Genomic DNA, 25,687 nt, shown 5'->3' on the forward strand with positions numbered 1-25,687 from the left:
CTTAACTGGAAATGGTTACTCATAGAAAATCAGAGCAATGAGGGGCATTCAGGAAAAAAAATTCAAGGGGCTCAGGGTAACTAGGTTTCCACATGTTTGGGTCAGTTGTGAATTAACAGTCACTGGATGACAAAGTCCATTGAAGGCAAGGCAAGGCAAAAAAAAGGTAAATTTGTCAAGATATCGAGAGCTTAACACAATAGAAAGTCTAGAAGTATACATAGAGAGTTTGAGGGAAATCAACTGCGAAATTAGGAAAAAGAGAGGATATGAAAAGATAAGTGGTAAGTAAAATCAAAGAAAATCCAAACACATTTTCACAGAATCCAATGCATGGAAACAGGCCTTGGGCCCTGAGTCCACACTGACTGTCAACACCCATTTGCACCAATCCTACAACTAATCCCATATATTTTCTCCAAACTCGCCCAAGATTCTGTCACAAACCTGCACACTGGAGGCAATTTACAGCAGCCCATTAACCTACCAACCCACATGTCTTTGATATGTGGAAGGAAACTGGACTAGCTGGAGGAAATCCACACAGTCACAAGGAGAACATGCAAACTCCACACTGATCGTGCCCAAGCTTAGGATGGAACACAAGTTGCTGGGGCTGTGAGGCATGGGGTCTAGCAACTGCACCACTGTTCTGCCCATTTTGTACATCTCTTATGTTCTTGTAGGGTAAAGGATCAGTTGTGCCCTTATTGAATAGAAGAGCAGGCACATGGGGCCAAATGGCCTACTCTAGCTTCTATTATGTTTCGATAGTGCAAATAGAAGTAGAAGATACCAAAGAAAATCACAGGCAAAAGAAAAAGACAAACTGTGAGTGGAGGTGAATGATATGTGCAAGGTTCATGATAAACAGTGTGCAGCCAGGTTCACTAGAGGTGAAATACCACCAACGTTGTTGTTAAACATGACGTGTGAGAAAATTGGAGGGAGTGAAGATAGTGAAAAAGAAAATATTAAAGGTTTATTCACTTTTAAATGTGGAGAAGTCACCAGACCTGAGCCATTAGTATTGGCAGGGGTGACCATAAGTTAAAGATTACTCTTGATTGTGGTTAGCAAAAATCAAAACATGAAACTGTACAGGACATGCTACAAACAAGAACATTTAAAAATGATGTTGTTGTACAAATTATTTGGCAACAATACAATTCCATAAAACCACTAATTACTGTAGTCAGACTCCATTTTATTTCTGTATTTACATGTCTCAATACAACACTAACATTCAGAGGTAACTGGGCAAGTGTGTATGAATGTATAAGTAAAATACACAATGAAACTTGCATATTTACATTTGCACCATTGAACAAACGAGATCTGCACCTAGATTTTGGACAAGGACATCAAACTTTTATGCTGGGACATGTTCCCTATCCCAATCTTATTATTGAGAAAAAGATGTTTTCTCTGCTTGTGAGAAATTTACCTTATCCTCTGAAACAATAATATAAAACTTTTTGCAAGACATGTTAAAAATATTGACATCAAATGTTACTCTATTTTCTCTCTGGGTTTGTTTTGTACTCCTGTCTTGCCATCACCTGAAAAAGAAAAGAATCAGACTCCATTTGAACGTACTGATACCGAGGCAATGGTTGCATAGCCATTGGTAAGATTTTGGCACTAAAGTGGGGATTCCTCATGGAACAGCCTTGATGGCCACTTCAACAAGTCATTCAGAAGGAGGATGTTACAGTCGAGGCTTGTTGCCTTATCATTTGGCCTCCAAATGTGTTTGCCTCTAGAAAAAACATATCGCCAACAGCTTTGAGCAAAATCCATGACTGACGCATTATTGTGTTTCAATGTACATGTGACAAATAAAAATTGGTACTGCACACCAGCTTGAACATGCTGTGACCATATAACTGTGCTGTGACCATCTAACAGTGCTGTGGCTTACGCTTTTAAAGATTATTTCTCATTACCAATGCAGCATATATATTTTGTACCACCACCCCAGTCACTAGCCAGAGTCCCTGAGATTTTTTAATATTAAGGTTTTATTCCTATATTTTGTCTGCTCAGCAGACTTCACTTGAGGAGCATTACCTCACATCTATAGATGATAATAAAAGGAATTAAGAAAGGACACTTAGTTCAACTGGTGTTTAAAAAGTCATTTAAAGTAGCAACTTTTAGCATTTTCTGCCTTCTCTTGAAAGGCTTCAACCTCTTAATGGGCTTTCCCATGGCATTCGCAAAACTCTTCCCCACTGGACAGTAGTGTTCAGAAAATACCGACCTCTTGACATGAGCCCAGTGTCAACAGCTAGGAACTGAGACCAAGTGGGCAAATTCGGTCTCACCAGATGAGATGGCGAATGGAACTCTTTCTGCACACATTCAGACATACTGATGGATATTCACACCAATAATGTCCCCCAGCTAATTAGATTCCCTACCCAGTTTTCAATTACAAAAAAAAATCAAAAAAGGCACAGATTTATTAATGATCTCATTGTAGACCTGAAGATGATGTTAAAAGAACAGGCTCTCATCAAACAATGAGATGCACCATGAATGATGTATGATGACTAAATTCCAGTGACATAGCCAGGCCTCTTGCTCAGCTTTTAAAAAGAGGAATAAATTCTGGCTATTTAGTGAGATTAGTAAAAGGAAATTCAGAGTTTTACAGCATTGCTTATCATCATCAAACAGGGAAAACCCATTTTACTGTTAAATAATGAAATTCTATCATCTTGTGCAAAGTCGAAAGAAAATTTCTTTCTGGTAATCGGAGCCAGTATTCATTAAGACTTGTTCAGATTGCACACTCTTTGCCCACAAGGTTCTCAGCTGACAGGAGGAGACGTGGAGACTCCCTCAAACAAGACGAATCTTCACGAATGAAATGGATTCTGTTATGTCCACATGTCCCTTTTCAAAAACCAGGAAGATGTACTGCTCGTTGTTTGTGTTGTTGAAGCTGGTCATGGAGGAATAGCCACTTGGGCCATTCCAAATCAACATTGTGTCTTTTTCCCACGACTTCCCCAGATCATAACTCCATCTAAGGGTCAGATTTATACCTGGTCATCAAATGAAGAGGGGAAAAAAGAAACACAACATTAATTGAAAAGTTAGATAGACAACTTGATAATTGGTACATATTTTCCTGTGCTTTAGTCACGCAAAGCTGCAGGGAGAGTGTGGCATCACTTAACCCCACAGCTTTCTCACAGCACAGTACGGTGTGAGCCGAATGCCTTGCTGATTTGGATACCCTTCACCTTTGGCAGTGATAATTGGTTTATTATCATCATATGTACCAAGGTACAGTGAAAAGCTTTTGTTTGCGCCATCCAGACCGATCATTCCACACACCAGTACATTAAGGTCGTACAAATGGAGAAAAGATTGCAGAATATGGTATTACAGTTACAGAGAAAGTGCATTGTAGCAAGACAAATAAAGTACAAAGGCCATGACAAGGTAGATTGAGAGATCAAGAGTTCATCTTTATCATTTAAGTTGAACTGACCTCTTATAACAGCAGGGTAGAAAATGTTACTTATCCCAAACAGAAAAAATTTCCTTGCAAGTTGCGGGAAGGAGTGCAGTGGGACAGTGAAACATCCGAGACCTTAGTGGCATCAAAGTTGCATCTCCTCAATTATTCAACAGTGGTGAAGTAAACAAAATTAACAGAAGGAAATCAGCTGAATTAGAGCTCAGGTACAGGAGGAAACAAAAGAAGGGAAAAAATAGACTGGGAAAAGATAGGGCAATAAACTTAACAATTTACTTCTTCTAAGAATAAGCCTCTTCTGTTTAAATTGTCCCTCTTCAATTGATAGCAGCTACTACATCATTGTTTCTGGGACCTTGCTGCAGAAGTGACTACCACAGTCCCTATATTACAGACTACACCTCACAAATATTTGCTTGACTTGAAGGACGTCTTGAGATTGTGAATGGTGCTACAAAACCTCGCTCTGTCTTTTACACTCACGTGAAGAAGCCACGTGTATTTGTAGTTTAATCTTTACACAAAATCTGACGTACTAATTGAATTAAATGGATCTGATTTCAGTTGTGGTTCTTTCTGTTCACTTGCTCTGAAAATGGAACATTGACTATTGTGGTTTAGAGACATACAGCAGGGAAACAGGCCCTTCGGCCCAACTCGTCCATGCTGACTGTGTTGCCCAGCAAGCTAGTCCCATCTGTGGCACACCAGTAGACACAGGCCTCCAGTCCGAGAAATAACCCTTGACTATCACCCTCTGCTTCCTATCACTGAGCCAATTATGCACCCAGTCGGCTATCTCCCCCACAGAAACCTATGCGATCTAACCTCCCTGACTAGCCTGCCATGAGGGACTTTGTCAAAGGCCTTGCTAAAGTCCATATAGTTAATGTGGCTGTATGGATATATAGACTTCACTTTACCAGATATTTTTCTTGATCCTGTTGGAAGGATACACAAGGGTACATGGAAAAGACGTACAGGGTATACCGTTACTCCCCTTTCCCTATTAAGCTAATGTATATTGAATTTTGAGAATGCAAATGTATCTCTAGAATGAAGATACCAAGAGTGCCGAGGTATGCCCACACACAAATACATAAATCCTAATTTACAAACAGTTACATGCAACGGGAGCAGAGTTGAATCCGTCAGTATTCTGTTTAATTTTATGACCATCCCATTTACTGGATTTTGGACTCTCTCTCTGTTGGTTATGATCTACTCAATCCCACAACACTGTTCACGTGGAACGGTTTCCATGACACCACAGCTCAGTACCAGAACTATGGAACTCACGTTTAGATGGGCTGGCGGGATTGCTGAAGAAAACAATATTGTTTTTGACCAAAGCTCCAGCTGCTACGGCCGGGTCTACCAAGATCTCATCGAAGGTAATATTTTCTATCGGGAGAGTCTCGCAGGCATCATAGCTCTTCACTATTATTCGACAGTGACAATGGTAGAAATTCTGATTCCTTGCGTTGATCACCACAGAGCCATCTGGAAGTTCATAGGGCTTAAAAACAAATATATGTGACATTTGACAGAAATAAGAACCATCAACAAAAGATCATCATTAAGCAGGGTACAATGCCTAATAAGTCCCACACTGAGGGATTGAGCAATTTCCAATCGTGTGTGTCAGATTCACAGAAATACGAGTTTCTCTTTTTATATGGAACAAACTGCCAGAGGAAGTGGTAGAGGCAAGTACATTAACAACATTTAAGAGACAATTGGACAGGTACATGGATAGGAAAAGTTTAGGAGGGATATGGGCCAAATGCAGACATCTTGTCTGCATGGATTGGTTGAGCCAAAGAGCCTTTTTTCATCAATCTATGATCTTGATTGGCATGAACCATGGCTCAAGAGCACTCCTTGCAGAAAGTCAGAGTCAGAAAGTCATGGGTTCAAACCACACAAATCCAGTACAGAATTCCATTAGGTACGATGGGAGTGCTGTCCTGACACAGGTGCCAGTATCTGGATGAAACATTAAACCAAGCTCTCGTCAGCCTTCGCTGGTGGGTGCAGAAAAAAATCCCACAGCACGATTTTGCTGCCACATTCTCGAACCTTTATCGGCCCTCATTTTAAAGCCAAATTTGCCAACGAATGGACAAACAGAGATCTTTTACAAAGTATGGGACATTTTGCCTCTTTCCCCCTTCAGCAGCCTCCACACACCACGCAGCCTGATGCAAAGGAGATCATTACCTGGTTCTCATCTGGGTTGAAGTCTCTGGATCTCTTCGGCTGATTGTATGGAATTCCCTTCAGGCTCCCACCGTTCCTCCAGGTCTTGCCATGGTCGTCACTCAGAACACAGAATATCCCGTCTTCCTCAATTGTTCCATGCCCACAGGCGATCAAACGGCCCTTATGTGGATTGTACTTTTTCTGTGGGAAGCAGTTGTTATTGAAAAGTTTGAGACAGTGCCCAGGGCTGCAGAGTTGTGCAAGAGCTTACTCATTGGGGTAGAAGTTAGTCTTCAGTTAAACAAGCAACACAGCACTGGTTGCCTGCTTGTGCTGGGGGAAGTATTTAATTCTATTCCATGCCCTACGATGGGGATGGCAGAAAACTGACTCGCTACCCATTCAAATACCATAAAAACTCCACAATTTTTGAGATAACACTCAGGCAATTTACATTGGCAACAAGTGAACAAACAGAATTTTACAAACTTGACGATTTAACACAGATGTTTTCATAGAGTCAGAGTAGCACAGCATAGAAACAGGCCCTTTGGCCCACCACGTCTATACTGACCATTATGCCCCCCTATACCAATCCCACTTGTCTGCATTAATACCACAACAGAGCCAGAATCTTACAGCAAGGAAATGGGCACTTGGGGAGCAACTCATCCATGCCAACTGTGTTGCCCAGCGAGCTAGTCCCATCTGCCCGTGTTTGGCCCATAGCTCTCTAAACCTCTCCTATCCAAGTACTTATCTAGATGGCTTTTAAACGTTGCTGATGTGCCCAACCCAACCACTATTTCTGGCAGCTCATTCCAAATATGCATCACATCAAGAAGCTGGCCCTGATGTCCCTTTGAAATCTCTCTCCCCTGATCTTAAACCTATGCCGTCTTGTTTTTAGCACCTCCCTCCCTGGGGAAAAAGACTATGTGCTTTCACCCTGTCTATGCCCCACACGATCTTTTTTCTTTTCAATCTTTCTATTAATTTCCAAATTAGTACAAATTAATATATATAACATTAGTAATTATACATATGGTGCAGAGATCAGGATAACAATAACAGTTCATATATAATCACAAGGAGTAAAAAAAAAGTAATCTAGACCTCCCGCTCTCTTATTAAGTGAATGAATACAAAAGGAAAATTGAAAAGAGATTTAATTATATGAGAAAAGAACCCCAAAATCAAAAAAAAAATAAACCAAAAGAAACCAAAAACTTCAGAAAAAAACTGGACTGATATTTCTTCAATTAAAAGAAAACATGATCTTCTGTATCAGATCATCCCTCAATCTCCCATATGTCAAGGAGTCCTAGTCTATGCAACCTCTCCTTGCAGCTCAGGCCCTCTATGCCTTGCTCATTCGTACATTATCATTGCTTTCTGTTTTATTTGTTTCACCTGTCCTCCAGTGGAACCACCAAACAGACAAAATCTCGAAGTTCTTATAATTTCTCCGGATATCCGCTGAGCGACATCTATCAGCAGTGTGAAAACTTTTAAACCCTGGCAGACAGTGTGAACCACATTTTTTTCCCCAATGTTTAACTATTGTTAACTGTTCTCTTAATGTGAACAAAGCTATGCTCCCAGCTCCAAACTTGTTTAATAGTCTTGATGCATGTTTACTGCCAAATTGCACTTTGAAAAGTTGGGTTGATATTAGTCCAAAAAAATCATTTAGGATCTTTATGGTCAGCAGACGTTTAGTATCAGATTCTAATACAGTCAGCATTAGAGAACGGTCTGAATGCATTTCTACTTGTTACACAAGCATAATCCAGGTGGAATCAGCTGAACCTGCACAGGGGTTTAAGGAAACTTAACACTGGCGAGTTACAGCATAAACCACTTATGCTCCATTTTCCTTATCTTTGACCCTGGTACACAATTTGCCTGGAATAGTTTTCACCCAGTTGTTGCCACAGCCCCGTGTCAATGTTGTGAGATCAGTTAATTGTTCAGGTTGAGGAAGACCCTTGTTGGTGCATTTGTATTTTCTTTTCTGAACAATCTGCAATTTTCTTTTCCAGAATGCAATGCACAATTATAAAATGGTCCAGAATATGGAGAAAGGTTGGACAGGTTTGGATTTTTAACTGGAGTGTAGGAGAATGAGACGTGACCTCATAGAGGTGTATAAGATCATGAGGGGCATAGATAGGGGTAAATGCACGCAATCCATTTCCCAGGGTTGGGGAAATCATGAACTATTCCGCATAGGTTTAAGGTGAGAGGGGAGAGATTTAACAGGAACCTGAGGGGCAACTTTTTCCACCCAGAGGGTGGCCAGTATATGAAATGAGCTATCAGAGGAAGCAGTTGAAGCAGGTACATTAACAACATTTAAAAGGCACTTGGATAGGTACATGGATAATAAAGGTTTAGAGGGATACAGGCCAAATGCAGGCAAATGGGACTAGCTTAGATGGGAATCTAGGTAGGCATGGACCAGTTGGGCTGAAGGGCCCATTTCCGTGCTATATGACTATGAATGAATAGCATTTTACTCCCTTCCAGTGATTTTACAGCAGAGGACAGCCAGCCCTTAAGAAGAACGCTTAACTTTGGTGACAAACTTACTTTCAGCTGTGTTAATAAAGTGAGTTCATGTTACCAGCCTTAACTACAATCAGGGAATGTTCTTCAATGGAAAAGAAAACAATTGCATTCTCTCTTGCTGTTTGGTTTCTGCTTTGTTTGCGATTACACAAGTGAGCTTTGAAAGAAACTTGATGCATTGCCTGACCAGTACAATTGCAAGCAGACTGTGGGTATAGATTTCTGGCCCTAGAACATGCACAAGTTCAATGTATTTAAAAGCTCTGCATCTCCCCCAGTCTATCCCTTCATGTCAATGGGATTTAATGGAGGATTAACATAAATGGGTGGTTGATGGCTGACATGGACTCGATGGGCCGAAGGGCCTGTTTCCATGCTGCATCTCTCAATGACTTCACGTCCAGCTCACCTGGATTCCAGATCCAGGGCCTGGTGCAAACATCTTGGTCCCAATCATCTGTGACAGGTTTCTTGGTGGGCTCCACGTCCGTCCGTCATCCTGGCTCTCGATCAGGAGTGTGCTAGAAACATTGCAATGGTAGTAGTGGGCACACATTGTGAACATGATAAAAATGAGCCCCTTCTCCTCATCGACCAGTATCACCCCCAAGTTCAGGCCATCGATCTTTGAGCCGTCGTTGTCGAGGAAGGTGGTAGGACTCCAGGTGGTACCTGAAGGACATATTAAGAAATGGGTTAGGAAATGAAACATTTTCTATGCACAATATATCCATTTATCTATTCCCAGATCATGGGCTCCAACCTTAATACAGTGAAACACCAATAATTCAGCTTCTTTGTGACACTGGCAACACCAGTCTGGCAGATTCCCTGGATTATTGGATGATACTCCTAATAATACAAACATAGAACAGTACAGCACTGGATAGGCCATTCGGCCCACAATGTTGTGCTGGTCTTGATGCCAATTTATACTAAGTGTCCTCCTCCTGTGTATCATCCATATCCCTCCATACCCTTCATATTCATGTGTCTATCTGAAAGCCTCCTAAACTCCACCAGACTGCCTGCTTCCTCTACTACCCCGGTAACTTCATTCCAGGCACCCACCACACTCTGCGTAAAAACTTGCCCCTTACGTCGCCTTTAAACTTCCCCCCTCTAACCTTAAAAGCATCTCCTCAGGTGTTTGACATTTCTACCCTGGGGAACAGATTCTGTCTACCGTGTCTTTGCCTCTCATAGTTTGCCTCTCCCCTTTGGGGAGAAGAACCCAAGTTTGTCCAACCTTTCCTAATAGCTCACACCCTCTAATCCAGGCAGCATCCTGGTGAACCTCCTCTGCAGCATGCCTTTATTTCCCTTTTTTTGTTAAAAATGTTACACAGTAGTATGACAAACTTCCAGTGAACCAGAGTTTAAAAGAGGCGGGAAATATGGAACCACTCCAGAGCCTGGCCCTAACCCATGTTCCTGACCCTTGGTGTTCTGGATCCCAGTCCTGGCTTCAGCCACTTTGTGGTCCCCGAATTCTGTCCGAACACCCCACGTGCTCTAATGAGGGAGGTAGATGCTGGACAATTGGTATGTCCAAACAATCAGGTGCCGGATTATCAGAGGTTTCCTGCACTTTAACCTTTAACATCTGATGTACTGCACCGACTTCCTTTGCATCATAATGAAATTTCCATTTACATTAACCCATGTACGGACTGAACTGGTGGTTTGTGTCAGGGAGATAATGACCTTCAGCATTCTTTTACCCAGTGAGGTCACAGGGTGGTAACCTGATGCATTTTTATTGGTACAGCAGATAACAGATTTAACACCAAAGATAAGCATTTCTACCCGAGGATGTTCAGTCCTATGGCTGCGAGTTACCCATTTCACCAGGGCCCTGCAGCTAGGACAGAGTCAGCATCAGGTGAATTCAAGTTGAAGTCAGCAAGGACAAGTTAGTCTGCGATTTGAGTCTTTACAATAGTGAACTTTAATTTGTGCCCGTCACTGACTACAAGTGTACTTGGCATCTAACATGAAGAGATTCAATAGGACGGTAAAGAAGATAGACTTTGAAAAGAAGCAACATCAATTTCTCAACCACTGTTAAAGACATTCATTAATTTGGGACATTTCATAGCTCCTTTTAGGATCCCCAGAGCACTTTACAACCAATAAAATCACTGTTTTAATGTAGGCCAAGCAGCAGTCAACTCGCACACAGTAAGCTAGCAGGTATCGCTTGGATTAGTGTGTGGTTCCAAACTGGGCTGGTTAAGACAAGAGAGTTATTGTTATTGGACTAGTTCATGGTGACATGGACCATCAAAGCAGAGTTTGAATCTCACCATGATAGCACAGTCCTACAGCCCCTGCACTGTTCACCTTCAATATGCAACAGGTTCTCTTTTGATCAAAGACTAACACCACTTAAACTAACACACTCAGTGGGGAGATATGCCAATGATTTGATTGCAATGCAGAAACAGATTAGACCAACGCTGCACTGCAGGGACGAGACCAATTATTTCCACTTTATGTCACTGGAGAATTTAAATTCACACAATTCAGGAATGAAGGTTTACCATCAGCAATGGTCACCTCAAAACCCGACCTGGTTGTCTAACGTCACTCAGGAAAGGAGATCTGCCAGCTTTGTCCAGACACGTGATGCTGGAACCACTGGAATGTGCTTGATCCTTATCTGCCTCTGAAATGGCTCATCAGCTGATTCGGTCTGGGCACTTCATGATGTGCAACCAATGCTTGCCTTGCTTTTTGCAACAATACCTCTGAATTCTCAAAGTATTACCGAACAAATCATGAGAGCTTCCTGCTATTTTCCCTGCCGATTCATTCTACAGTGTTAAACTAAACGCATCCGAGTTTATCAAAGACAATTGATTACTTGACAGCAGATATGTGGCGTCAACCAGCTTACAGACATTGATGACACAAGTTCCTCACAGCAGAGAAGCCAATACAGGATGCATAAACTTAATGTACTAGACCAGCAAAGTTCCTCACAGCGGAGAAGCCAATACAGGATGCATAAACTTAATGTACTAGACCAGCAAGAAATTTGGGCCACTGTGGCAAATCCAAGTTCCTCCCCACTCTGCCTCACCTGTTTAGCGTCTCAAAAGGAGCAATAAATAAAACATTTTGCAAGAGAGCTCGGAAGTTCTGCTCCAGATTAATGCCTCAACTAATATCATCAAAAGGTGCATTACCTGACCATGTGTCTCAGTGTGGGAGCTTGCTGTGCATGATCTTGGCTGCTGCACTCCACATATTACAACACTGAACCACTTCATTGGCTGGAGATGTACTAAAGTCACTAAAGGTGGGAGTCTTGCTCCGGAATTATGAATCACTGTAAACTCCACATATGAAAGAAACTAGAAGGCAGTTAGCTTGGAGTTTCACACATAGCCTTGCAAATGGGCAATACACAGTCCAGAGATTAACAACAGGCAAGTGTACAGTAGGTGCCGTAACTGCATCCAAGGCTTTCTTATAGATAGATTGAGTGTGTCCAGATTATAATGTTACCTAGCAGAGGAGAATAAAAGTTAGTCAGTCATTTTTGAGTTGACTCAGAGAATGCTGGAGTGTTGAGGGTTAAGTGAAACACACTCTTATCTTGGTAGGCATCAAGGCTCAAGCTGCTTTGTTTCCATGGCAGCTTGTGCACTGTTTACAGTACTTACTAAACAACTGGAGGAAAGAAACCATTCCCCTTTCCCTACACCAACAATCAGTTTAAACTGGACGACCTTTGATCAGTGCAGTAGATATCACCACTTAACCAATCCTACAAGCCCTGCACTTTTCTCCCTCAAAGTGTCACAAGCTCTCCTTTGATTAGAGACTAATGCCACTTAAACTCTCACACTCAGCGGGGAGACGTGCCAATGATTTGATTGCAATGCAGAAACCACTGTTGTAATACCTCACTGCTTGGACAACAATTATTTCGTTTTATGTCACTGCTGAAAATTATAAGACTATAAATTTCACCCTGGTTATTCAGTTGACAACATTTCAAGCTTCCATGTTACAACTGTACAAGTCGTTGACAAGACCACACTTGGAGTATGGTGTGCAGTTCTGGTCACCCTGTTTAAGGAATTAATTCTAGAAAGTGTGCAGAAAATATTCACAAGAATGTTACCGGGTCGAGAGGACTTGAGTAACAAGGGGAGGCTGGATAGCCTGGGACCTCTTTTCCCCCTGGAGTGTAGAAGGCTGAAGAGTGACCTTGTAGAGGTATATAAAAATTATGAGGGGCATAGATAAAGTGAATAATCGCTGTCTTTTTCCCAGGGTAGGGCAGCCCAAAACTAGAGGGCACAGGTTTAAGGTGAGTGGGGAAAGATTTAAGAAGAGACCCGAAGGGCAACTTTTTCCACACAAAGGACGAGCTGACAGAGGAAGTGGTAGAAGTGGGTACAACTACAACGTTTAAAGGACATTCAGACAGGTACATGGATGGTAAAGGTTTAGCGGGGTATGGGCCAAACGCGGGCAAATGAGGCTAGCTCAGGTAGACAACTTTGTTGGCAGACACAAGTTGGACCGAAGGGCCTGTTTTTGTGCTGTTTAACTCTACAACAACTCTATGACTCCACAGCTGTCAATTCAAGTATTCAATAAAACTCGAGTAGTATCGTCAGCCCCCAAGAGGCTACTGATTTGTGGTTTAAAAAAACAAGTTGGATCACTGATATGCTTTGGTATTGAGATATGCCCTCCACACCCATTTGGGCTTATTTATAACTGCAGACCCATCAATGACATTGTCTTTAAGCAGCCACTTTGAGGTGGCTATAATATGGGAGAACCAGTGATGGATTGACAACAAGAACATTCCTGCAAATGAATTTTTTTTAAAAAGTAGTGCGTTATCTAAGGCTATTATTGAGGCAGAGATCTCTCATTGGTAGGACTTTCATTCATTACTGAACAAGACGTTAATCCATCACCTTTATCTGTGGACGTGCGGATGGCGATGAACTTGGCACCAATGTCACGCGACGAATATTTTCTTGCCTCTGCCACGGCAATGAGTTTATTAGAGGGGGTGAGCGAGATGAGCGGGACCCGGAAGGTGTCAACGTGGCCAACAGCACCTCTGATCCACAGCAACTGTTCGTCTTCAATGAGTGGATCGATCTGGAAGAAAATGGAGAAGAGTAATCATGCACTACGCCAGCCACCCAAATAATCTTCAATTGGCAAAACATGGTTAAGCTGCAAGGACTGTGCAAAATGAGCATCGCAGTGGCACAGCTGCTACTGCTGTTGGCTCAGAGATCCAGTGACCCCGGTTCAATCCTGACCTCTGATGCTGCCTGAATGGAGTTTGCATGTTCTTCTTGTGACCACGTGGGACCACCCCCCCACCCCCTTGTGCTCCACTTTCCTCCCACGTCCCAAAGACGTGGGTTAACTAGCGGCTGTAAATTGCCTCTGGTGTAGTGGGGTGGTAGACTTGCTGGAAATGTGGGGAGAATTGGTTACAGGGAAAAAATAGTGAGCCAGCATAGACTCAGTGGTGAATGGCCTCCATCAATATCATATGGAAACAGGGAATATATGGAAATATGCTGCATAGGAATGTAGAATATCACAGGGGGATAAGTGTGGTGTTTTGGACAATGAATGGACTTTCTCTTGTGTGGGAGTACGGAACACAAAGAGTTACAGTCAGATTTCTTGGGGTGTGGGTGGGAAGTTGGGAACCATTTGGAGCTCAATCCCTCAAAGTGACTTGAGCATAACGATCAAAGTTCTGAACAAACTATTTTATTCGGTGGGGGTTTCAAAGGACATGGATACAAATAGCAGAATGTCAGAATGGATCCGATGCTCTCTGCTTTAGAAAAATCATTATTTTGCAACATTGTCGTAAGGTGCAGTCATCAGAGTTGACTAACAACATGAAAAATCTATTTTGATTGTAACAATCATTCTAATTCAACAACCAGGATAGATCCAAGGATGTATTTTTTTTACAGAGCAGTGTGGTCTATCACATTGCAGAGGCAGAAGAGAGGAACCTTGGAATTCACCACACACATGCTAGATCTGAAGCTGGTTTACTAATTTACTTTTACTGAGCAACAAACAAGGGAAGTTACTTTATTCCCCTTCACTCCTGGTTATCTTTTGACTCATTAATCTCAAAGGCATCCCCAATCAAATCAACAATATTTTTGATGGGACACAGTGTCAACATGTTGACTTTTACAGTATTTGACATCAAAACAAAACTAGAAAACCAATTAATGGAGAATGCCCTCTGTCACAGGTAGCATCAGTGAACCACATATAGCGTAATTGTGCAACTGGCCTTCAAAAAGACTTAACTCATGACAAAATGTGAAATTCAGTCTCTCAAATCTAATAACTTGCAGCTCAGAACCAGAACATGAAGACATCTTCCATTAATTCAGCATCTTTCACAACTTAATTTCACCCAAAGCATTTACACAGCCAACAGATTTGATTTACCAATGTTATAATATGTTAAATGCAGCAGCCAATTTACACAGAGGAAGATCCCACAAACAATTATAAGAACATAATCTGCTTGGTTGAGGGATAGGCTTAGGCCACAAGGTCAGAACGGATCTGGTGGACTGAATGATCTCCACTTGAGAAAAATCATTATTTTGCAACAAATGTTGTAAAGTGCAGTCGTCAGAGTTGACACGAAAAATCTATTTTGATTGTAACGCTCAGTTGTAGTCTTTCAAATGTTGTTGCAGGATCCATTCCATTCAGCTGAGAAACCAGATCAGGGGTGGGGGTTTAGAGCCTCCACCAAAAGTGAACCCTAGCCCTTGCATGAACATTGCACCAACCATCACCACAACCCTCCACCTCACTTTGCTTCACTACACTCCAGCCTTTGTCACCATCTCAGCCACACCCAATCTAGGCCAAAGGCAATGCATTCAAACCCTAATGACTCCCAACTCTGGCCCAACAAATCACCCGGTTATACAACAGTCCCAGCAAGACAGAGGCCCACCGACATTTCTAAACAGCTGGGAAGGAGTTAACAATGTTAAACATGGCTGCAAAACCACATGACAAAAATTCAGCTAGTTTAGAGAAACAGTCAACATATTTGCCTTTGTCTTCAAATAAAATTGGATCAAGTCTGACTATTTGTACAGAATTTCCTAATCTTGATGAAATAAACAAACAAATCCTCTTATACTTAAAACCACTGACATTATAACAAACACTAGAAGCTACTCAGCACTAATTGATTCAATTACTTCACCACAGTGAGATCTAATGGATGCCTGAAATGCATTGGATCTCAGAATAAAAATGACTGTGGCTACATATGGAAGCAAAGTATTGCATTCTATAAATTAGAAACAAAGAACAAATTTGCTGGAAATACGCACAAAGCCAGGCAACATTTGAGCAGAGAGGACGTAGGGTAAATGCTTCAGATCAATGACCTTTCCTCAGATCTCCAAAATATTAACTCTGCTTCTCTCTCCACAGATACTGACTGGCCAGCTGAGAATTTCCATTATTCTGGATTAACTCACACAAGATCACAAGATAAGGGAGCAGAAGCAGGCCATTCGGCCCATCGAGTCTGCTCCAAGGAAAAGGGAAAAAGAAATGGGGTGGGAAAAAAAATCTATTCTAATCCCATTTGCCAGCCTTATCCCCATATCCCTTGATACCCTGACTATTTAGATATCTGTCTATCTCCTCCTTGAACACCCCCACTGATCTGGCCTCCACTGCTGTGCGTGGCAAGGAGTTCCACAATTTCACCACCCTCTGGGTAAAGAAACTTCTCCTCATCTCTGTCTTGAAACTGTACCCTCTAATTCTAAGATTGTGCCCTCTGGTCCTGGACACGCCCACCAAGGGAAACAGCCTAGCCACATCTACTCTATCCTTACCTGTCAACATTTTAAATGTCGCTACGAGGTCCCCTCTCATCCTTCTGTACTCCAGCGAGTACAGTCCAAGAGCCGACAAACGCTCATCGTACTTAAGCCCTTTCATTCCTGGAATCATTCTCGTAAATCTCCTCTGAACCCTCTCCAACGTCAGCACATCCTTCCTAAGATGCGGGGCCCAAAACTGCGCACAGTATTCCAAATGAGGCCTCACTAGCGCCCCGTAGAGCCTCATCAACACTTCCTTACTTTTATACACTATACCTCTCGAGATGAATGCCAACATAGCATTCGCTTTCTTAACCACCGATCCAACCTGGTGGTTAACTTTTAAGGTATCTTGTATGAGTACCCCCAAGTCCCTTTGTACTACCGCACTATCAATCTTCTCTCCTTCTAGATAATAATCTACCCGCTTATTTCTACTTCCAAAGTGTACAACTGCACATTTCTCAACATTGAATCTCATCTGCCATTTCCTTGCCCATTCTCCTAAACTGTCTAGGTCCCTCTGCATTCTTTCTATTTCCTCTATGCTCCCTACTCCTCCACTTATCTTGGTGTCATCCGCAAACTTAGCCACACAACCATTTATTCCATCATCCAAATCATTGATGTACAAGGTAAAAAGGAGAGGCCCCAACACCGACCCTTGCGGCACACCACTAGTAACCGGTAACCAACCAGAATGAGATCCTTTTATTTCCACCCTTTGCTTCCTGCCAACCAGCCAATTCTCCACCCATTTTGCTACCCTGCCCATAATTCCATGACCTCTCATCTTATTAATCAGTCTCTTGTGAGGCACCTTATCGAAGGCCTTTTGAAAGTCTAAATACACAACATCTACCGCCTCTCCCTTATCCACCCTACCTGTGATTTCTTCAAAAAACTCCAATAGGTTGGTCAGACAGGACCTCCCCTTCACAAAACCATGTTGACTAGGTCCTATCTTGCCTTGCGCCTCTAGGTATTCGGTAACCTGCTCCTTGAGGATAGACTCCAATAATTTTCCCACCACTGACGTCAGACTAATAGGTCTGTAATTGCCTTTGTGCTGCCTCCCACCTTTCTTATACAACGGAACTACATTCGCTACCCTCCAGTCCTCCGGAACCATGCCAGAATCTATCGATTCCTGAAAAATAATCGCCAACGCCTCCGCTATCTCCACAGCCACCTCCTTCAGAACCCGGGGATGCACCTCATCCGGTCCGGGAGACTTATCAGCCTTAAGCCCCTTTAGTTTTCCAAGCACCTTCTCCCTATTAATCTCAATTGAACTCAGCTCCAATTCGTGAGACTCCTGACTAATGGGCACATTGCTTATGTCCTCCACGGTGAAGACCGATGCAAAATATTCATTCAATTCCCTTGCCATCTCACTATCATCCATTATAATACCTCCTGCACCGTTATCAATTGGTCCTATGTCAACCCGTGTCTCTCTTTTATTCCTTATGTATTTAAAAAAACTCTTAGAATCCTTCCGAATGTTGTCCGCCAGCTTCCTTTCGTAACTCATCTTTGCTTTCCTAATGACCTTCTTAGTTTCTCTCTGCAGATTTTTAAAATCGTTCCAATCTTCTGTTTTCCCACTAATTTTTGCTACTTTGTACGCCGCCCCTTTTGCTTTTATTTTATCCTTCACCTCCCTCGTTATCCACATCTGTGCCTTTTTTCCATTCAAAACCTTCTTTTTTCTTGGAATATATCTGTCCTGCATTGTCCTTATTTCCTGTAGAAATTTCTTCCATTTTTCCTCTGCCGTCCCTCCAGCTAACTTACTCCTCCAATCAATTTGGGCCAACTCATCTCTCATACCTTTGTAATTTCCCTTATTCCACTGAAATATCGATACACCAGTTATCAGCTTCTCCTTCTCAAACTTGAAACTAAACTCAATCATATTGTGATCACTTGTTCCCAGTGGTTCCTTTACCTTTAGTTCCCTAATCACCTCGGGTTCACTACACAGCACCCAATCCAAAACAGCCGATCCCCTGGTGGGCTCCTCAATAAGTTGCTCCAGAAAAACATCCCTTAGACATTCCACAAACTCACTCTCCTGAGTACTACCGCCTTGCTGCATTTCCCAGTCCACCTTCATGTTAAAATCCCCCATAATTATCTTCACATTGTCACTCTGACATGCTTTTTCTATCTCAATCTGCAACTTATGGTCCACTTCCTGACTGCTGTTCGGGGGCCTATATATGACTGCTATTATTGTTCTTTTACCCTTGCTATTTCTCAGCTCCACCCATAAGGATTCCACCTCCTCTGACCCAATGTCCTTCCTTTCTATTGATTTTATATCGCTACTAACCATCATGGCCACACCTCCCCCTCTGCCTACCCTCCTATCCTTCCTATATACTGTATACCCCTTGACATTCAGTTCCCAATCACATCCATCATGAAGCCACGACTCAGTGATTGCAACGATGTCATATTTATTAACCTGTAGTTGTGCCACTAGGTCATCTACTTTATTCCTGATGCTACGTGCATTTAAATATAGTATGTTTAGACTGGTATCTGCTATTGATTTTATTGTACCTCTATTGATCAGCAGATTATCCTGACTTTCTACCTGTCCATTCCTGTGAACCGTTCATAACCTGAATGGTTCGCAAGCCAGAAATGTGGCCACAAACCCCGGTTCCCAGGTGGCAGAAGATGTCTGCAGCCCCGCAGCACCCAGCAATCCATCCCACTGGTCTTCCAAATGCACGCTCGTATGTACAGGTTGTAGATAAGTTGGGCATTCGTAACCTGGGGAGGACCTGTACTGGGGTTAATTGTCAAAGGTGAAGATGATGAGAATCATGATTCTGCAATGGGGTATCTGTTGCATGATGTTACGTACAAGTGCAATTCCTCTGTGATTGAATGTAAAGCTTGCTGATCATCTACATGGCTGCAGTTACTTCTCAATGCTTCAACATTAACCATGGCTCACTGGAAGCACAAATGTTCTGTGAGGAAACTCTCTCATAAGCTAAAAGTTGCTTGCAAGCTGAAACTCAGAGAGGTTGTTGTATCCATGGAGGGGTTGATCACATGAGAATGACACCATCACTACAGTCGTAGTGTCATTGCCAGCAGCCTTGGTTGTACCATCTTTGTTACCTTCAGGAAGTCTATGCCTCTCTCCCTCATGGATAACAAGGACTTAGTGTAGTTGCTTCCGGAGACTGGGAGGGGAGAAGCCATGAAGGAATTTGAAAAGAACAAAGAAATTTTTTCTTTTACATCTTGCCATTGTTGAGACAGTAACAAAGTCATTGAGAACTGAAGTACTGATTCTTTTCTGAAACTCCGAAGGGACATTTCCAAAATGGTATCCCACGATAATTATCGTGCTCTGGATTCAGGGAGAAAATTTGGGTGAAGGCGTAAAAACAACTTTTTAAAAAAAAGTATTAATCAATACTGCCAAATGAACAACAAAAGTTTTGCACAGTTAACACCATTTTCTTATGTGATCTGTCAAATTATCTTATTCCCCACATACCAGCCAAACTGCATGAGCTTTTCCAAACTTGTTTGTACACATAGTTGCAGACATCACCCATATCAGTCGGTGAGCAGTGGACTATCTGGTAAACTGGCTTATTATTGCATTTCACTGTGTTTCCATGTACATGTGACTAATAAATATTTCTTATCTTATATCTTATTGTCACATGTACCGAGGTACAGTGCAAAACTTTGTTTTACATGCCATCCATACGGATCATTTCATCACATCACTACATCTTGTACACTGTTCATACAGATCAATTCATTAGTACAGGGTAGTACAGGGTAAAACAATAACAGAGTACAGAATAAATTATTACAGTTACAGAGAACAATAAGGTGCCAGGTCATGACAAAGTACATTGTGAGGTCACCTTATCATGTCCATCTCATCTGTGACACTGTTCCTTGGATGGGCCATTAACCAGAGGCCCTCATGTGCTATCTCAAGTGGACACAATAGCACAACAGTCATTTTTCAAGGAGCAAAAGTTATCTCCAGTACCGTGAGTTGTTTATTCTCCCTCAAACAAATCCCTGAAGCAGATTACCTGATCGTTAACAAATTGTCGTTTGATGAACTTTGTCTCGTGTCATCCACATTTATAGCCAGACCAAAAGAACACTACAATGTAAACAATTTTTTTTCAAAACAGTTTTTTTAAAAAAAACCTCCTCTTCAATATTAGAAGCAATGATGGATGCTCCAAAAATAGAACTGATCAGGAAAACAAGATTTTATATGATGTCTCAACACATCTCTCAAATATCACAAAATATTTGAAATACATAATTACCTGAAGATTACCATTCATTATACTGACCAATATAGGATCTTCTTTAGAGAGCAAAATTCAGACTACAGCAAGGAAGCAATATCATTGGAATACGATGCATCTCCCCAAATAGTACCATGAATAATCGATGTCCCTTGAAACCACTGAGGGGGTGCAGATGAGTGCGTGTGCATGTGTTCCTTAAATACCTCAACTAAATTCCGGTCCATAAACCAAACAACTGCTTGAATTTATATAACACTTTAATACAACAAAATATTCCAAGGCACTTCCGATGAGCATGGGAGTGCCACCAAGCCACGGGGGGAAACTGAAACTGTGGTCTGGACGTTTGTTTTACAGGTTAAAGCAGAGCAGGATAGATTTAGGGAATGTTGAGAGGGGGGAAATTATGGAGTTTAGGGGCATAATCACTGAAGCACAATTTGTACTGTCATGCAAACAGAGGACAAGCAAGAGATCAGATTTGGGAGCACATACTGATCTTGAAGGGCTTTGAGCCTTTGTCTTGTATTCATTTTCAGGATCCAAGCATCATCATCAAGGGCAGCATTTGTTACCCATCCCTCAAGGTGGTAGTGGTGTGGCACCTTCTTGAATCACTGTCATCCTACTAGTGAAGGTGCTCCCAAGGAGGGAGTTCAGGATTTATTTTTTTTTTAAAACTATACTTATTAAAGGGATGAGGGCTTTGGAGACTGAGCCAGCATTTAATTGCCCAGCCCAAGTTGCCATTGAGAAGGTGGTGGTGAACTTCCTTGTTGAATCGCTGTCATCCAGGAGGTGTGGGTGTACCCACAGTGCTGTTAGGGAGGGAGTTCCAGGATTTTGACCCAGCGACAGTGAAGGAACGGCGGATACAGTTCCAAGTCAGGATGGTGTGTGGCTGGGAGGGCAACTTCCAGGCGTTCCCCATGCTGTTGCTGCCCTTGCCTTCCTAGCTGGTAGAGGTCATTGGTTTGAAGGTGATGTCCAAGGAGTCCAGACCCAGTGATGAAGAATGGGCAATATACTTCCATGTCAGGATAGTGCTCGACATGGAGGGGAACCGGCAGGTCGTGTCGTTACCACGTGCCTGCCGCCCTTGTCTTTCGTGGTGGGTACTGCTGGAACAACCTGGGTGGTTAACTGCACTGCACTTTGTAGATGAAGCACCCTGCAGTCATTGGTGGAGGGAGGGTTCAGGGCTGGGGATTGGAAGAAAGCATGGAAAGCTGTGACAACCTCCGCTGGAGCATTGGAGTGGGGAGACAGGGAGGGTCTGAACACAGGGATTGAAAACTGAAGCACTTGCAGGATTGGGAGGCAATGTGGGCCAGCAAGAACTGGGCTGAGGGGAACTGGGATAGGAGAAGCAGAGTTGTGGATAAGCTGGAGATGAGAGCCAGCCAGGAGAATGATGACATAGGTGAGGCCACTGTAGGACCTCAGCTAACAATCTGATGGTCGGTGTGTAGCAAACCCAAGCAACAAGCTAGTTGGTGAGAAGATACAATCCTATTATATCTGCGTCTCATAAACAATATGGGTCGATGTTAATTGTTTGCATTTGTGTCACATCCAAGTCGTTGGTGATGGACTTCAGGAAAGTGAGAAGGCTACATCTTTTTCTTGGTTTATTGCCTGTGCCATTGTAATGTTATTATTTGGTGGCCTGTAGACAACTCCCACCAGTGATTTTTTTCCCTTTACTACTCCTAAGGGCAGGCAAGGTAATGTAGCGGTTAGCACAATGCTATTACAATGCCAGAGATCCACAAAAGATGCATTTCACTGTGTGCTTCGATGTACATGTGACTAATAAAGATGTCTTGTGGACAACATCACCCAAGGCACAGGGGCAGCAGACACACGGGAGCAGAGCTTGTGCCATCAACCACAAACTCAACTCACAGTCCTCAGAAGTATAATCACCACACCTTCACTCCAGTGAAGCAACGGTGATTCTCTCTTCTCCCCCCATCCTATCGGCCAGAAGATACAAAAGCTTGAGAACACGTACCACCAGGCTCAAGGACAGCTTCTATCCCACTGTTATCCGATTCTTGAATGGATTTCTCATACGCTAAAGATGAACTCGTGATCTCTCATGGCCCTTGCACTTTATTTGTCCACCTGCACTGCACTCTCTCTGTGACTGTAACACTATATCCTGCATTGTTATTTTTTTTCCCTTTTGTACTACCTCAATGTACTCATGTATGGAATGATCTGTCTGGATGGCGAGCAACTTCAATCCTGGAGGTCCCTAACCAACAGCATTGCATGGTATTGGTGCCACTCACTCCTCCAGATTCATCCCTCTGAAGTAGAGTTTATCATGGAAATATCGTGTAAATAACATTCATTCCAGTAAAACCAGTACTGCTGCAATTCAACATCGTGGCAGCTCACTGCCTCCCTCAAAAGCAATGAGGACATGCCAATGACACCCACATCCTGTTTATAAAACAGGAAATAAATTAATTTAAAAAATCACGCCAGTATTAATCTAAGCAAATTTCCAAGAGAGTTCAGGAGTTAAACCATAACATGTGATAAGGAGGAAATCGAGAGACCAAAGCAGAGAAATTAAAGAGCCTACAGATTTGCCGGTACTGTGTGCAGTTCTGGTTGCTACACTGTTGGAAGGATGTGATTGCACTGGGCTGCAGAGGAGATTCACCAGGATGCTGCCCAGATTGGAGAACTTTAGTTATGGGGAGATGTTGGATGGGCTGGGCTTGTTTTCCCTGGTGTGAAGGCAGCTGAGGGGTGACCTTACAGAGGTACACGAGATTACAAGAGGCTTAGATAGCGTAGATGGCCAAAATCTTTTCCCCATGTTCAGGGTTCATCAAAAACAAGAGGGCATAGCTTTAAGGTGAGAGCAAGCAGTCTTAAATGGGATCTGAGAATTAGATTCCTTTTAAAAAGAAACACAGAGAGCAGTTATAGAGTCACAGAGAAATACAGCATGGAAACAGGCCCTTCGGCCCAACTTGTCCATGCTGACCAATGTGTCGACCTAAGCTGGTCCCATTTGCCCATGTTTGGCTGATGCGTGCAACCTGCTGCCAGAGGAGATGTTGGAATCAAATGCAATCACGACATTTAAGAGGAATTTAGACACGCAAGGCATGGAAGGATACGGTCCTAATGCAGGCAAATGAGATTATTGTAGATGGGCAAGAGGGTCAGCATCGACGTGGTGGGCCGAAGGGCCTGTTTCTGTGCTTAACGATTCTATATGACGCAACTGCCAAGGGTGCAGTGAAGGAGGAAACTTTACATAAGAGGCCAGAGCACAGAAGTGGAGAAAGTTCACAAACAAAAGGATGTGAGGTTATCCCCTTTCATGGAAATGCGAAGTATTTTTTTTAAATAGTGAAATTGGGAAATGCTGAAATTCAAAAGGGGCCTGGGTGCCTCGTACACAATTTACTGAAAGCCAACATATAGCCTTTTAAGGTGACGAATCGTATGAAGGCCTCTTTTGGTTTATTAATGTCACATGTACTGAGATACAGTGAAAAGCTTTTGTTTTGCATGCCATCTGTACAGATCATGCATATGTAATTACATTGAGGCAAAAGAAATAAGAGAATGCAGAATCTAGTGCAAGAAACAATCTGAAAGGACTCAGCAGGTTAAGCAGCATCTGAAGGAGGAAAGGATTTGTCGACATTTTGGGTCGAAACCCTGCAGCAGGGCTGTCCTGATGCAGGGTTTCGACCTGAAATGTCAACAATCCCTTTCCTCCCACAGATGGTGCTTGACCCACTGAGTCCCTTCAGCAGATTGTTGCTTCAGATTCCAGCACCCGCAGTGTCTTGTGTCTCCATCCAGCTGAAGTTGCAGAGAAATTGCAGTGCATGTAGACAAATAAAGTGCAAGGGCCATGAGAAGGTAGATCTGGAAATCAAGAAATCATCTTTAGTATCCAGTCAAGAGTCTGATAACAGTGGGATAGAAGCTGTCCCTGAGCCTGGCGGTTCGCGTCCTCAAGCTTTTGTATCATCTGACCGATGGAAGAGGGGAGAAGAGAGAATGACTGGGGTGAGAGGTGTCCTTGATTATGCCGGCTGCTTTCCCAAGGCAGTGGGAAGTGTAGACAGAGTCAATGAAGGGGAGGCTGGTTTACAAGAGCAGAGTTTTGCTCAAAGCCTGGTTGGTATTCACTCCTAAAACATCATCACTATAACAGATCACCTGCTCAGTGTCAGAGGGTGTATACCTCATTCTCATTCATTCACAAGATGCATTTAATTGGCTCTAAGGCATTTTGGGACAGAGGTCATCATAGACACTAGGCACATGCTTACCTACACCTGGTCAGGTAGAGGTTTAATGACACATTCACACTGAAACCAAAACACAAAACAGCAAGCAATGCTCAGCTGTGGTCACACTAGCATTTTGCACAGTTCGAACAAACTAATATGTTACCTGCTTTTATTAGGAGGCAATAAACGACATCATCCCATATGCGTTCCTATCTTATTAAGCTGTGCTGCTGACTTTGGGGTCACATGGTCCAAAGTGCCTGTGTTTCTCTCCATCCCTCAGTAACCTACAAGTTTTTGTTTTCTCCTAACCCAACATAACCTCGTACTTCTCTGGGGTGAACTCCATTCGTCAGTTTTCTGCTGACCTTGACAGTCCACTAATGTGCCCCTGTGGTTAACTGGAAGGAAACTGCAGGACCAGCTTGGATACAAGTTGCAAACTTCTTAATCATATCTGAAATTTAAGTCTCATGCATGGACGTACCCACCATTGAAAACAAATGACTCAGCACTGAACCCTATGGCTCACAGCCTTGCAATGACTAAAATTCCCCTTGGCCATAGAAACAGTCTATTTGATGGCCCACTGTTCAATGATATCATGGCTGATGCATGACCTCAATGACATTTTCCTATAGCAACCACACATCTTGTGATTTCCTTAACATCTAAATATCAACGTGCGCCTTGAGAATATTAATGACAGAATCTTCACAACGCACTTGCATAAAGAATTACAAAACTTAACCACACTCTGGTTGATGAAATTTCTCCTCTGAGAGCAATATAGCACGGACACAGTCCCTTCGGCCTAACCAGTCCATACCAACCACACCGTCCACCCAGCTAGTCCCAATTTCCTGCGTTCACCCCATATCCCTCCAAGCCCCACCCCTCCATGTACCTATCCAA

At 42.7% G+C, this 25,687-nt stretch overlaps 1 protein-coding gene across 1 annotated transcript in view; it reads right to left on the reverse strand.

Moving 5' to 3' along the window:
- Window positions 1-1,186: 1,186 nt before the first annotated feature.
- The window catches only part of neu1 (neuraminidase 1), a 30,556-nt gene continuing 6,055 nt past the window's right edge, over window positions 1,187-25,687 (reverse strand). The window contains exons 2-6 of the mRNA XM_052043874.1: window positions 13,225-13,414; window positions 8,685-8,947; window positions 5,720-5,902; window positions 4,796-5,015; window positions 1,187-3,056 (exon numbers count right to left, since the gene is read on the reverse strand). Of these exons, the coding sequence (XP_051899834.1) occupies window positions 2,851-3,056; window positions 4,796-5,015; window positions 5,720-5,902; window positions 8,685-8,947; window positions 13,225-13,414 (1,062 nt within the window). The 3' untranslated portion in view covers window positions 1,187-2,850. The remainder of the gene's footprint in view (window positions 3,057-4,795; window positions 5,016-5,719; window positions 5,903-8,684; window positions 8,948-13,224; window positions 13,415-25,687) is intronic.

This window comes from Pristis pectinata, chromosome 34 (assembly GCF_009764475.1).
Source record: "Pristis pectinata isolate sPriPec2 chromosome 34, sPriPec2.1.pri, whole genome shotgun sequence".
In the NCBI taxonomy this organism is placed as follows: Eukaryota; Metazoa; Chordata; class Chondrichthyes; order Rhinopristiformes; family Pristidae; genus Pristis; species Pristis pectinata.